Raw genomic sequence first — 15,504 nt, forward strand, 5'->3', positions numbered from 1 at the left:
TTTTGAATTGTCCTTTTTTCTTTTTTTTTTGTATTCGAACTTCAAGATCGAATGGTAGGTGTAATTGTCAGTGTCATTAGAGAACAGGCAAACAAGAGCTTATTGTTTATGACTGACCGGCTCTCCCCCGGTATCCCTCCGTCATCATCTTCCACATTGAACTATTCCAGGGTGAATTCAAGGAGTGGTGCCGATTCACAACAAAAATAACATGCTTGACAGTGACTATCTGCAGAAGCACCGGCATACTCTGAAAGAGCTTCCCCACACCAGTAATTGCACGAGATGGTTAAAATTTAACTTTTTTTTTCTCGAAGCTAAGGCATCTGCTTTGTTACCTAGACTGAAAAACACAATACATGATACACACAACCATGAAGAGACATAAACTCCTGATCCAAACTTAGTTAATAGGGACTCATTTAATACAGAAAGCTGTTATTTTTTTATTTTTTTAACAGCAACCTGCACAGGTAAAACTTCCCATATGATTGCATCAGATTACCTAGTTCTGTTCTCTAGGGGAGGGGAAAAAAACACCTGGGTGTACAGTCTGTAAACTTCAGATTCAACATCTCATTGGTACCTCATTTGTTTCCAGCAATTGGAAATGTATGTAGTGGGAGGGAGAGGCTCAATTCTTTTGTTCCTTCTTTATACAGTTTGTTACATTTATTCCAATTGGTTCTGACAGCTGACGACACTATTATATTATTAATGAATTGTTTTAGGGGAGACACCTCTCAACATATTCCCCTTCTAGTTAACAATCTACTTTCATTGGAGTTTAAGTTGTAAACCTGGGGGGGGGGGGAATATAAGCCTTCCTGAGTGCTGACTCTGAATTGGTTTGTGTTGTTTATGCTGACTGTATTTTCCTTTGTTTCAACAAGATGTAAGGATGCTCCTTTCTTTCTTTCTTAAATTAGTATGTGGCAATTCTTGGGCAAAAAGTAAGATTTCAACAAGTAAAAGGAAGGCATTTCTAATAATGCCATCTCTGCATTATCTATGCAAATCTATACACCATTTGTTAAAGGATTAACTGAGGGAGAAGATAAACAGACAGCAAACATGCCCTAGAATTATATAAAATTAGGAGGGCATTTTCGTTTAAGGAGTATTTTTGTTTTACCTTAGATTGCAGAGAAATAACCCTGTGGAAAATCTGGCATACTGAACATTTTTCCACTGCTGTCATTCTCTCTAGACTACCTAAGTCTTCTACAATTCCCTAGACTGCCTCCATATTAAGCCTGCTGTGTACAGCTTTATTATAGTGCGGTGGCGAAGGGACATTAATATTCCTTGGGTTGCATCTGACAGGATATTTACATGCGCCCATCTGAGCTCATACCCGAGAGCCACTCCGAGGTGCAGTAACCGCGCTCCGATTGTAAAGGCAAATGAAGAACACAAATTCCCCGCAGGGATCGGGACTAACCTCCCCGTCACACACACACACACACACACACGCACTGCCATCTCAAACCTTGCCCTCACCAACCCAACCCAACACCACCTCGGAATGAGGAATGTGCTGAGGGGCTGCCACCAGGTTGCTCACTCCAGCAAAAGCAGCACAACGCACCTCCCTGAAAGAAGTTCTTAAAATGCAGGAGGAGCAGAGCAAAAGGCTGCCTCGCAAACTCTGGCACACCTCATCAGGAACACATTTGCATACTAAAATGGCTGGAAAATGTCAGGAAGATGTCCCTAACACAGCAAACATCCATCAAAATTGACAAGGAAAAGAGAAAGGGGATGATTTGCCAGAGACAGGCGCTTTGTACATAAGATGTGTCTTTTATTCCACTTAATTTTTGAAGCTGAGGTTGAGCAGCCCATATTGTTGACCAACATAACATACACCCCACCACACCTTTTACCATACCTGAATGTGTGGTAAAATCTACCCTACCCTTTGCCAGGATGTCAATAATTAAGCTTTCCCAGGGTAGCTAGGTCACATATATGGGTTCCCTGTAAACTCCCAATCCAAATAGGGCTCCTCTGCCTTCAACTTCACGGATGATGGATGACTTACGGCAGATGTGATACCCTAAACCCTCCTCTCCCCCCCCCACACACACACACAGAGTGACAGTGAAGGAAAGTTTCAGATTGCAGTGGAGGAAAGGGTCAAAGATTTCAGAGGGGAGATAGAGATTTACCTCAATATTCTAAAGCCTGCTCTTAGATCCATTTAAGATTAAATTTCATGTTTGTGAACGCACAGAAGTGGTGCATTTTATGAGCTCTTGTGGTTACTTTTTATACTTTGAAATAACTACAGTGAGGTTTACAGCACCCATCAAAGAATCATCTTTTTGCAAAGGGTTTTGTGCCTTTGGCATGCAAAGTTCATTCATACAATCCATACATTGTCTTTAACAAGTCACTCCATGCATTTAGCACTAGTGGATTGGTCAGATACATGGATCCTCATCAGTAATGTGTGGTCTGAAACACAAGGGGGGGGAGAAGTTTGGGGGTGAAGTGGGGGAACTCTATTCCCTGAGGAAGAAACTGCACCTAACTTCGTCATGCCAGAGGGACAGATCATCAATTGGACAGACAATCTGATCCTGCTGGCAGAATTTTCTGGTCAACTTCTAGAAGGGGTGGGATATAGTTTTTTGAAAAGGGAGAGGAAAAAGAAGACATGCTGGTAGACAGGAGGAGAAAAGGCACAGAGACCTTGAGGAAGCAAGCAGCAGCAAGACCAATTCTAAAGCAGAACGGAAGCAGAGATGTCCTCTGTCTAGGAGAGCTAAGTATCCAAGGCTGACACCAACCTGGATAGGAATAGCACAGCTGTGCACTTCTTAAAATCTCTGGTAACACTTCTGTGCTCTCAAGAGTAGTGCACATGGGTTGATTTTTCCCTTACACACTTATTTTTGGTGCTCACAACCTAGATTGTCTTCACCAGTGACAAAGGGCAGATTTTCTGTACTTATACCAACCCTTCAATACTTAACAGGGCATATTTATGTGTAAACACTTGTACTAAATGCATATGATTGGGTTCCATGAATAGATCTAGGTTAGAACAAAATCCAGATTTCACAACCTAGAAAATATGAATGTTCCAACTTGTAGAGCTTATACAGACAAAATTTGCATATGTTTGTTCTTTTTGCAATCAGAAGGAACTACAATGGGTACTAAATCCCGATCCACCAGAAATTATATTTAGCCTCAGCTTTCCTAGCCCTCGATTCTGAAATTTCAGCAGGTATTACTTGAACATTTCCAAGAGCTGTTTTTTAGCCTTACAAACTAGAAACTTTTAAAAAATGAAATTTAGGATTTGTTCCCCAATACCATTGTTTTACTTCTTGCTGAAACTACAGAATATGCACATTACTTCTTATGGTGAAGACAAATAACAAGTGGGCTACTCCACTGTATTCAATCTGTAATTACAGTATAATTATGCCATGGTAATTAATCTGTTATAAGAGAATGTGCAATCCTATAAAATGCCAATTGTTTCTCAGGCTCTAATCCGGTAAACACCTAAACTGAAGATTGACTAACAGTGCAATTCTAAGTATAGTTACATCCTTCTAAGCTCATTGACTTTAATGGGTGGACTTAAAGGGTGTAACTGCTCAGGGCTGCACTCTTAAACATGGATCACATTGTTCACTGACTGTACAATAAAGTCCAGAATATTTATGGGATTCATCAGAAAGGAAATGATCATAACAAAAGATTTATTTAAAAGATCAATAAACTTTGCAATGAACAAACCCACATTCACTAATATTTTTTTTAAAAGATATTTCAGAGCTTACTTATTTTCTAGTCTAATGCGGTAGTATAACCTGGAGGGGGGGAAGATTTAATGTGCACATTACATACAATACAAATTAAGATTCCCCATGCAATCAACTACAAATCTAGACATTAGTTACAAATTCCTAAAAGATCCCTCAGAATAGATGAATAGATAGACTTTGCCCATTTTTAATACGTATCTAACAATTTTCAATTATATTAGATTTTTTTAAAGTAACTGCCAATATAAAGAACGGGTTTGAAAACACATGATTCGTAAAGGTACACTCAACAGGGAGATGGAACAGGCACTTGGTAGCAAACCCAGGTTTGTTGTTGATTCAGTAAAATTATGCAGCCCAATGAAGTAAGATTCTGCAATTATGAACCAAGCACTCCTTGTCAAAGCAGTGTTGCTGAAAAAATGGTATGACCTCTGTAAGAAGAGAAGAAGAAATAACCTTATGCTCCTTTTACTTTATTTTTTAGTAGCAAGATGCCCAGGGTTTTTTTGGTCAGCCTGATACACAGAGTTTAGGGGAATGATTTTGTTTTACTGTATAAAACTATGAGGTCTGGAAGTTAATTTTGTCTACAGGACTCCATATATTCTAAGTGACAAATGCATGCATATTTCACGTTCACTGTCTAAAATCATCATGTCATTTTAGTTTTCTCATTTTTGATTGAAAGACACACAAAGAATTTGGACTCTCGGTACTGCATAAAACTAAAATGCATTTTCAACATTTTACACAGTTGAAGGGGAAAATCTCTACAAAAGAATGTTTCCTTCCTCTTGATCCTAAATATCTTGTTTGTCCCTTGTCACTCTATTCACCCCCAACTTCCCCTCCCGTAACATCTCTGTTGAGCCCCATAAATCAATCATTTTATTGTCCTTGTCCAGCCATAGATGGCTTGTCATTTATTAAATTATTTCCCAGCTTGCAATACATTAATGCTCATGCCTTGCCATCCAATCAACCAAAAATGTTTTGCATCCAGCTCTATTTCAGCTCATGGGGTGTGCCTCAATTAAATGCCACACGCTCAAAGGAGAGACGAAGAATGCTAAACAGTATTCCTAATCCCTTACGATAAAAAATATAGCTAGCGGGAGACAAGAAATTGGGTTAATTCAAGGGGCTTTGGCCCATGTGGAGGCTGAACTGGAGTATTCAGGCCCAATCAGAAGGAAACTTTCTAGCATACTGGTGCTTTTCGGGGGGGGGGGTAAGATACCTATTTGTTTTTCCACTTACAGTTCATTTTTACACGAACCGTCTCAAACAGCAGGGAAAAAGGGAAACTAGCATAATCCCCCCCAATACAAACGATGAGCATAGCAGTCACAAGGATCTTTCTTCCAAACTACAACTTGCGAAAAGAAATGTGGGAAAACGTGTTATGCACCAATCACACGCATCCCCCTCTCCGCTCCCCTGCCGTGTGCACAACATCAGAAGAACTTTGGGATCTCCGTAATGTAGTAATGCAGTAATGCTGTTTCTCTTTGCTCGGCAAAAGTAAATTTTGCAGCCAAGCAGGCCTCTGGGTTTAATTAAGCTTTCCCAAAGTCTTCTGACAACAGCCCAGCAATAGAGAGAAAGGCGCTTCTGTAGTTCAGTTGTGCAACCGTTGTGACGGTTCTTTTTACAATTTGTCTTGGAAAGAGTTGCTCTGACACTGTGCTTTGACCAAAAAAAAAAAAACCCCAGCCTGCCAATTCACAACCTTTTAGGTCTTATTTACAAATACAGCTGCTATGTAGGATCCAGGAAGCCATCCTAAGAATTAGCCTTCAGGAAATCCCTGCCAAATTTTCCAGTTGGCAACCATTCTACCCAGCCAGTGATCTCCTGTGATCCTCTGAATCAAGGGAAATCAGTTAAAGGCTTGAAGCCAAAACTACTAAGATTGATTTCCACTCGCCCATCCAAACAAGCAAAATCTTTAGAATTCTAAAATCTAGGATTTTTAAGTCCTGCACAGTTGTTAAAAGACAGAGAACCTACAATTTATACACAACAAAATTACTGCAACAGTTTGGCTGGTGTTGCACCTGGCCCATTTACTGGATATGCAGAGAAGTAAAGACGTCTCCCCCTCCCTTTCTATCTATTTTAATTGCAAAAGGCTCACATCACATTGGGTTAATTCCCAACATATTGTGACACAAAAAGAGTATGGCTAGATTTGTAGGAAGAAGGCTGTTAACAGGAGGCATATGTAATGATTTAAAGGTACCCCCCCCCAAACAGCTCAGACAAGATGCATGCACATTTGCAACCACACACACACACACCATCACATTCCAATGAGGTAAAATCGAACGGCAAAACAGAGATTCCTCTTCCCCCACTGTTATGTGGCAAAGACATTCATATAACAGGCAGACCCCAAAATCTAACAGAGGTGGACTAACTGATCTATACATCTATATTCTTGGCTATGTTTTTTACCCTCCATCTACCTACTCACATATCTCTGTTCTGCTTAATATGTTACAGTAACTAGGTAAACATAATTAATTGGTCATCAATACTGCAGGAACTGGCATCAGAATGATCCCGTTAATTCCGAAAACCATCTTTCAGGATGGCAAAACCAACATGTCTGCCACACCCCTCCTTTGGCATCACTAAATTGTTGGCACAGCATCGTTAGCATCTTACCAACACTGGCAAGAGATCTCTTTTTGAACAAAACAAAACCAACAGATTATCTTTTCATTAGATTTTTTGCTAAACAACCAACATCACTAAAAATTCTGTGTCAGACCAGTGCCTGTGGACAAATCAGTCCATATGCTTAGATGTTAATAAAAGCATATACGGGGGGTGTGGGGGGTGGAGAGAATCTATCATTTGTACAATGTAAACAGTACAAATGCCACATCAATGACCATTTCGACTGTCCTCTATCTAGAACAGGAGACACATACCAAAGAGTTAAAGATGCATCATCGCACTGTATATCTGACTCAGAAGCTTGTTTCTCGCATTTCAAAGCAGTGAACCCTAAGCATTATTTATCTGAGGAAAATGGCCTTTTATTGTAATACACAAGCTTACTGACTAGAAAATGGCTCAATGAGTATCCATATTTAACATGAAACAGGGCAATAAATGCCTCAGTGCAGAAATCTTAACTGGATCCATTCTTAGGTTGTCACAGCGTATGTATTTTGTTTAGACGCTTATAGGGAAAGCTCATTTCTTCCTCGAGAGTGTTCCAAAATACTGGATTTCCCCCTGCCCACTCTTCTGAATGTCACAGCAATTCTGTTCTCTTCCACAACAGTCAGACAGAGTCCTGCAAAGGCCCAGAAAGAAGACATCGTCTGGCCACTTTTTTCCAGCACTGCTCCAGCTCCAGCAACACTCCCACTTACCCCCCGCTTGGCCCATCATACAGAATACTAATCTTACAAGGCATTCAAAGAGTGCGAATGATTAGGAAGCAATGATTATTAATTCAGGTATTCTGAAACATAAACTCAGTTGTATGACAGAACTGACTTGGGTTTAAACTCTCAGGGCTTGCAGGCGGGGGAGAAAAATAAAAGTATCAAACATCTTAATTATTAGGACACCTGGATCACATCACCTGTTCATGAACCTGAAGCATTATTTTTATTTCCACTGGGTGGGGGGGGGGGAGAAGAGAGAAATCCTGTATTCTTCACTTATATCCCCCTCCTTATCTCTAAAAGAAATTATAAAATACAATCACCTCTGCACCTAAATCATAAGTATACATAAGGGAGAAATACCACAATCCAGAGACCAATACATGCTCAGAGCTCTTGTACATACAAGCTGCCCCATTCATTTTTATAAAGAGAACAAGTGCCAGCAGTTAAAGCGATGAGCACACAGATCAACCTTCTCCATTGAGATAAGCAGAAAAGGCACTGCAAGCGGAAGAGGGCATGCCTGGCTCCTGCACCTGAAACAGATCTCCTGAAACGGATCAGGGGAAAGGTTTGTAAACCAAACTGCAAAGGCAAACAGTGTAGCTGGATGTTCAGTGGATCTTAAGAGACCTGAGGTTGTGTCCTGCCAGAGATACACAGTCAATGTGAGGTCTTGGGCAAAATGCCATCTCAGCCTTTCATCTGTAAAATGTTAAAATTTTAACTAGCCACTTCGCCAGGATTGTCAGAGGGCACAAATGTGATGTAAATTACTTTGCACAAACCAGCATATAAGGGAGCAGCGATAACTTAATTTACAGCAACCAGCAACTAAGAATCTTGAAATCTCTGTACAATTCCTCCCTGCCAATTGAAAGGGAGTTTAAGTACATGTTGCTGAATTTGCTTCTCTTCTTATTTTGTCTCCCCCAGACCTCTGCTTGCTTCCCTTTCACTGTCAAAATCTAGAGTGCAGGATCTTCGGGGCAGGTACCTGTCTTTATCATATTGATATCAGATTGGATCGAGTGGTTTGCCTTGTACTAATGAGGAATCTTTCACTGGATGAAGACTGCTTCTGCTGTCGAAGGAACCTTCTTTCGGCAGACAATTCAACACTTAGCAAAAGGGAACAATTGACTCCAGTCCTTTATGAATAACCAAAAGTAGGGTGTTTTGTTTTTTGCCATCAAATCACAGCTGACTTCTGGCAACCCCATTTTCAAGGCAAGAGACGTTGAGAGGTGGTTTGCCACTGCCTGCCTCTAAACAAAGTGCTACCAACACATTATGTAATTTTTCACCAACTTTTAACCAGTTCATCAATTATTTCATCAGTTAATAATAAATATATTTGCTCACTACCAAAAGCTCTGCAGACTTGTCATGCAGCAATGTTAAGATATATTGATCATTTCCCGTAGAATAAACGGTCGCTCACTCTTGAACAGCCAATCTTTATAATTCTCCCTCATTCCTAATTTCAGTAACGCACAAAACCAGGACAGCCTCAAACAATAAACAGGTGCACTCTTAATAATGAAGACTGGATCCCACAGATTAATGATCTAAAACATTAGTTGGTTCCCCTTAGATTATACGGCCTTAAAACCCCTAACAAGAAAGGCCCTTCTGCCACCTTACTGCTTTCTCAGGCCTGATTTAAACATGACCTTGTCTCTCAACCCCGTCACTGTATAGAGCGCCCAAATCCATTCACCCATGTGCAGCAGAATTCAGCCGGTGCGCTGCCCCACACACAAACACATATACATTCAGCACATCAGCCAGTGAGCGGGCACACTCGTGTCTGCATTATCCCTTCCTTTTTGCCTTCTAGGGACCAAGTTTCACTTGTCCCCATCCTCCCACACCTGCGTCCATCAGCAGTCAGCCACCCTGAAGAAGACAGGTCATGAGGAAGAGACAGTGAAACCCTTCCCACCAACCTCTGGGAACAAGCGTATTGCTCCTTGTGTTACCTATTCTGGGTTGTTGTTTTTTAAAAGCCGAGAAATATATCTACAAACGAATGAAGAGAAAATAGGGTTAAAGGGGTGTCTGTCTCACCACCACCCTTTCAATGCATACTTGAGAGGGAACTAAATATTCTAGTCAGCGTCACAGACTGAGGGGAACAGTGGGGGGGTATTCAAAATTAACAAATCAGGTGCAAAATCTATTCTATTTCAGTCTGTCTGGAATAGAACGTCCAGAATTGACTGTTTTGTACCAAACCCGTCTGTTGAACGTCGTGTTTATTTTGAAATATTGAAAATTGCCTCATTGCGCTCTTTTAGAAGAACAAGGAAAAAAATATGGCTGAAAGTATCAGCTAATATTAAGTCCAGTTGTGAGAAGGTTGCCCTGAGAACTGGAAAATCTGAACCCTGCTCCCTTTTCTGCTCTGAATTCCCTATGCCATCTTAAGCAAGTCTTTATTCCACCAGACTCAGTTTCCCATCCCTAATACGAGAACCAAAATCACTGTTGCCTGCTTTCTGAGAGGATGAATGAAAAGACAGCATTTTGCTTTGTGAGGAGCGCTAATGCCAACCACTGGCAACATGACACTGGTTTCCAGCAGGATGCTAATCCTGCATGCTTTACACTTGTGAGCAGTTAGCTTACTCTCAGGCTGGCTTGTGTCAGCAATGCAAATGGGATGGAGTTCAGGAAGAGAGAGACAACATACAGAACAAAAGCTTTACTTCTTGTTGCGTTTTGGACCAAGCAACCTATTTGGTACCCCTTGCTGCCGAGCGGGTCTTTGTTGCTCCCCAACCCACTTAATTCTTGCTTGACAGAAGCTGCGTTTTGTCTTTTAAACAGAGACGTTCGATATGTAAATACCGTGTTACATCACCGAAGGGTTACTCCATATTTGGTGATTTAGCATGCCTGCAGTACACAGAAGATCAGAAATCCCTTCCGGCCGGCGCCTGCTTCACTAATCATACCTCTTTCCCTCTCAGAACGTGGACGGCACGTGACATAACGGTCACTGCTGTATATTTATGTCGCAGTCACTCAGCCTACATGCTATAGATAAGATAATGAGGCTGCAGTTTTCATTCTTTTAAATGTAGCATGCTGCTTTTTTAATACACATAAAGTGCTGCCTTATTTATCTGAGTGGCCAAGAGGATCAAGATAATCAGAAGTTTGGACAAATGGGAGCATTGCTTACCTAGAGTAACTTCGACACAGTATTATGCTGAGGGCCATGGTATTTGAAATGTATATGCAGAGATGTAGGTATATTCAGACAAGCAGTTACATAAAATATATATATCACAGGTTTAAAGAAACTTCAACCAAACGTTTAGGGGAGAGAGTCTGCAATTTACAAAGTTATATGTATGAAGGTGCTACGCAACAGATACAAGAGGAACTGAAATAGTTAAGAGTTGACAGTAAGTCAGTGTAAAATATAGAACAAGTGGAGAATTATCTCTTTCTGGGCCATCTAATTTTCAAAATAGTGGACGGGAGCTTTTTAGTTTCACAGAACTCTTTTTCAGGCACAGATATAAAAAGCAAAGAGGGTCATTGTTTATCCTGGTTCTGGATCACCTTTTCTATTTTGATATTTTGCTTCTAACACCCATGTCCAAAGCAGAATCTTATCAAATCTGAAAGCTCATATCCAGCTGAGCCAGCAAAAAAAAATGTCTTCTTCCTTGTTCTGTATGATAGTTTTCACCAAAGAACCAAAAGCATGAGATTTTAATCTGTACGGGGATATGGAAATGCTACTAAAGCCATGCACAAGATCTCTCTACAAAGAAAATAATGGGTGTGGTGGTTTACCCATTATATGTGTGTTTGTGTGTGTGTGTACACATTATACACACACAGACACACACAGGCCTGCTCTTAGCACTAAAACTTCACCCAAATTCAAGTCTTTGGAACTGCAAATGGAGCAAATTAAAATTTGGACTTGAAGGCTGCTTCTGAGCCTGGCATTCATTTGCAAGTATATCCCTTCTTTGTGTTCTAACTGCTAATGCATTTCTAAGGATCCCTTTCTCTATGATCGAAAATTGCATTTTCGGCATTGAAATCTGCACACTGTCTTGTACGTCTTACTCCCTGCAAAATCCCTTCACCCTGCAAAATCCTCCGACAGGCTGACAGGCCTGAATTCAACCCCAAATGTCAAAAGCCTGCACTTGCAAATGTTTTTTTTTTAAACTTATCAAATGTTGTAGTTCAATTTAACGCTTCAATCTCATTTCATTTATACTATACCAAAGCATGCTCTCTCTCTCACACACACACACAAATCACACACACACAGAGATACATGCAAAGTGGATTTTAATTAATGCATAGGAGTTGGAAAGGAGAAAGCCCGTTAGTCCCTACAGCTGCCATAGGAACTAAGTCACAGACCACATTCTGTTCCAGACTCACCAGCATCAATAAGGTTATGCCAATTTAAGTAGCCTATGAACTGCCCTCTTATTTCTGTGTATATGAATGCATATATATGTGTGTGAGAGAGTGATATATGTATATAGGCAAGACAACATGTGACATATTTTCTGCGCTCCTCTTAATGCTTGTAACGTCCCTGAGGCTGTTCAAACAATAGCCCAAGTGATACTTTATGCAAACTGCTCTGGCCTTCCCGCATGCTTTTATCATATGTGGATGCTGACTGGGAGGCTGCATATTTTTCAAGCACTACTGAAGGCCAAGAGATGCCGTTCCCGTTTTGCCATCTGGATCCTAACAACTAAAACAGGCCTTATTAGCCAAACAGACCTATCCGTGTTTGTATTAACTTCAAACGTCTTTTCGTCTCGATTTAAACACGGCAGCACGCTGCAGCATCTTGCCAGTAATTAAAAAGGGGCGGGATGATTAACTGCAGGGAATGGCACCCGTTACATTTTATTTCATTTCCCCTTAAATTGCGCGTTCAGATTGTTCGCCTGCCCGAAAAGCCAACCCGCCTCGGACGTTTGTGCGGGTGACATGTGGCAGTGTAAAGCCACAGAAGAAAATCAAGATACATCTGTCAAAACCACATCAGAGACAAGAGACAGCACAGGGGGGAAGCATTTATCATTTGGCTGAGGAGGCAGGATTGCGGAAAGCAGCCTCCTCCCCTGTCAAACCAACCTTTTGAAATCTCCAGCATGCCCTTAAACTTTTCGAAGAAGCAGGCCTGTGCGCTTCAGCAACTGCCCTCTCTACTCTGGCCTGGGCAGTGGAAAATGGCATCTGAAAGTCAAGGTCAGCAGTGTCACTTCGCCAAGGGGCTGCCTTTAATTACAACCCACGCAGTGACAGCCAATATGGATCGGAGGCTGGGGGATGTTAACCCTTCCTCCGCCCCCCCCTTCCTCGAGTTTGCAAGAAATAACAATTAAAAAGAAAAATAGAAAGACTATGCAGCCAGTTCTAGCAGGCTGCTAAGACTCAAATTTGGGAGCGAATGCAGTCGAGGCTGTAGAATTGTGTGCACGGACCATTTTTGTAAGATGTGTGTCTACGTGTTTGAGGAGTGGCTTCCATGCTGCTGGTCTTCTTGTCTGCTTCGAGAAGCCGGTGCTAATGAAGCTCAGGCTTGAGAGAGGGTCCTAAGAAGAAACCTTGTTTTCTGGTGCTGCAGCATGTAGGGGAATCGAAGCCCAAAAGACTACAAGCAGCTCTGAACTGGAGAGAGCGCTATGCTTATGGTCCATTCCACACTTCATAAAGAAATCACATTTTCTGTGGCTCCACAGGTCCCTAAATAGGTAATGGACCTGTATCATGATCCAATCGGGTCTTCCAGTATATGTTCACAGCATGGTTAAAGGACTTTACATACCTACTGCAAGAAGTACTAGTGAAATGCCAATACAACACATCATGAAACAAGATACTAAAACATAAATCTGTGCTAATGTTTTTGTGTGGCCTTATAAACGAGTAGCATGGCATAGCCAGTGAGAGAATTGACAGGATTTTGGCATGTTCTGATGGGGCTACCCCAGTGTTACGTTAGTGCTTCCTGCAGCACTACTCAAAAGGAAGTGTATGGAATTACTACAGCTTGGAAATTTAACAAAAACGAAAGAAAACAAAGCAGCTCATCGAAGAGCCAAAGCTAGAAACTTACTCAGTGGTATGGCATAAGTCTCTAGAAGCAATAGTCGTAAGAAAATGGTATGCATGTATATACTTCATATAAACAGATATGCTTTGTATGAATTAGCAGAGCAAAATGTCAGACCTTCTACAAACTACAGGCTCCAAACAGGCAAGCAACAAACTTGCGATTGCTTCCCCCCCCCCCCCATCGCCTCGATTTACCTGCTATATGTTCCTGTTTAGGGCAAATTCCTCTAGATGACGTTGACAAACAATCGTCATCCTCGGGCGTGACCTGGATGCCAACCTCCACGGGATTGGATGCTTTTCTCAGCTCGCTCGGCGAGGGCGAAGGGGGCTTATCCACAGCCTTCTCTAGGCAAAGGGTGCCATTGCATTGTTTCCGTTTGTGCTCAATAAAAATAAGGATGTCTCCCAACGGGAAGTTCATCTGACACTGGCCACATGTAAGGAGGTCATGGTCCCCTTCTGGAGCTCCCAACGTACCATGATCTGGTTCGTCATCGGTGAGAATGGCTTCTAGAGGTTCGGCTGCAGTTGGAGAAGACAAAAAAGGACAACTTTAATATCTCAGAGAGGAGAAGGAAGAAGGAACAGGGGTGGTGGTGGGGCTACCCCTGCACAAAATAGATCAATGTTTCTAAAAAAAAAAAAACAAGGATGCTTGGCAACTACAGTTTTGCACTTTTACCTTAACATGTTGCCAGATAATCTGACGCAAGGGGGTATCCCTTGTATTCTACAGAGAAGTCATACAGGAACAAAAGAGACTTCATTCATGCCAGGGACCTTCCATAAAACAAAGGGGTGACTTCAGAAGAAGGGCACCCAATGTACCTTGCATGCTTTAAAAAAAAGAGACAAACAAGATTAAGCCAGTCCAGTCCAAAATACAAGATGGCAAGAAAGCTTCCCCTTTACAGCATGTCATTTGAACAGGAAAACGAATTTATCAGCCGCGCGGAGTGGGATGTATCTGAAGGGAACATCTCCAATACGGATAACTGTAAAGAAGGGGCTCCTACAGAGTCTCTCTCTGTGTTAGGAGGGTCCGAGCAAATCTGCTGTTTTGAGCGAACAAATCAATGCACTAAAAACACTGGAAGGGAATTAAGTTGTTATTAATACTCTCCAAAGGTCTTCAAAAGTAAGGCTAAGAAAGCTACTTCTACAAATCTCTCTTTCTGTGTTTATGTGCTGGGTTGTTGTTGTTGTTTTCATGGCTAGCATGAGATGCTTGGGCACCATGTGTTGTTTAAGGTTGCAGGTATGAACTGGTATATGTGTGTGAGTGTGTGTACACGGCTACAAAAATACACATAATCACAAAGCAAAATAGCTTGCCCGCACTGGCCTGCAGCTGGCAAAGAGCACCAAAACAGCTATGCTTCTTCTTTCAGGGCACATTTGCATGTTCTCTGTCGTACACATGTAACCATAGACAGAATCTTAACTGCAAAAAAAATACTCTGTTCTCTAAAACAGCCAGGCAAACAGAAAAGGAAGATAACCCAGGGTAATTCAAGCAAATCTACATATTCTGTTTTGTTTTTTTCTAAACTCTCTAATTTTTAACTGTGTTACCCAGAAAACTAAATTATATCTATACACACACACAAGTCATTGGCAATTGTTAGCTTCGATTTAAGGAAATATTATATTACTGAAGACATAAGAAAATAATCCAATTAGTGTGAGATGGGATTCCCCCCTCCCTCAAGGAAAGGAATGCCTCGATCATTCAAAAGCATGTTCGTACTGGTGGTCTTCCTAAGGTTAAAAATCTGTATAAAGCCAATCGAATCAGAGCTTTCATAACAAGAGGGGGTAAGTCTTTTATTTGGATCTGAAGTACCTTTCCTAATGTTGTCAGAATTGATGAATTTCCTGTAAGAGCTCCAGAAAGCTCCATTAAGAAGCCCATTTCTGCACACCTTATCACCAGTGGATAGTTTAACGAGACAGACCTGTACTTGGGTGCTTTCTCTTCCCCCCCCCCCCCCGTTACTTTCTCTTGAATTATCCTGGCAAAAAAGGGGACCATGAAGCATTCCTGATTCCACAGAGAGATAAGAAAAACCCAGCCTGGCTTGCGTTCCCCTACAGCTACCACCCAGTCCTCTCGCCCACAAACAAGCATGAAATGGCATTCTTGCAAAATAGCAAATGCTGGCAGTTAC

At 41.4% G+C, this 15,504-nt stretch overlaps 1 protein-coding gene across 2 annotated transcripts in view; it reads right to left on the reverse strand.

Moving 5' to 3' along the window:
- The window catches only part of BCL11A (BCL11 transcription factor A), a 174,918-nt gene that overhangs the window by 153,994 nt on the left and 5,420 nt on the right, over window positions 1–15,504 (reverse strand). For both annotated transcript variants that reach the window (XM_056853934.1, XM_056853933.1), the window contains exon 2: window positions 13,526–13,855. In XM_056853934.1, the coding sequence (XP_056709912.1) occupies window positions 13,526–13,855 (330 nt within the window). The remainder of the gene's footprint in view (window positions 1–13,525; window positions 13,856–15,504) is intronic.

The sequence above is a fragment of the Euleptes europaea genome, chromosome 7 (genome assembly GCF_029931775.1).
Source record: "Euleptes europaea isolate rEulEur1 chromosome 7, rEulEur1.hap1, whole genome shotgun sequence".
In the NCBI taxonomy this organism is placed as follows: Eukaryota; Metazoa; Chordata; class Lepidosauria; order Squamata; family Sphaerodactylidae; genus Euleptes; species Euleptes europaea.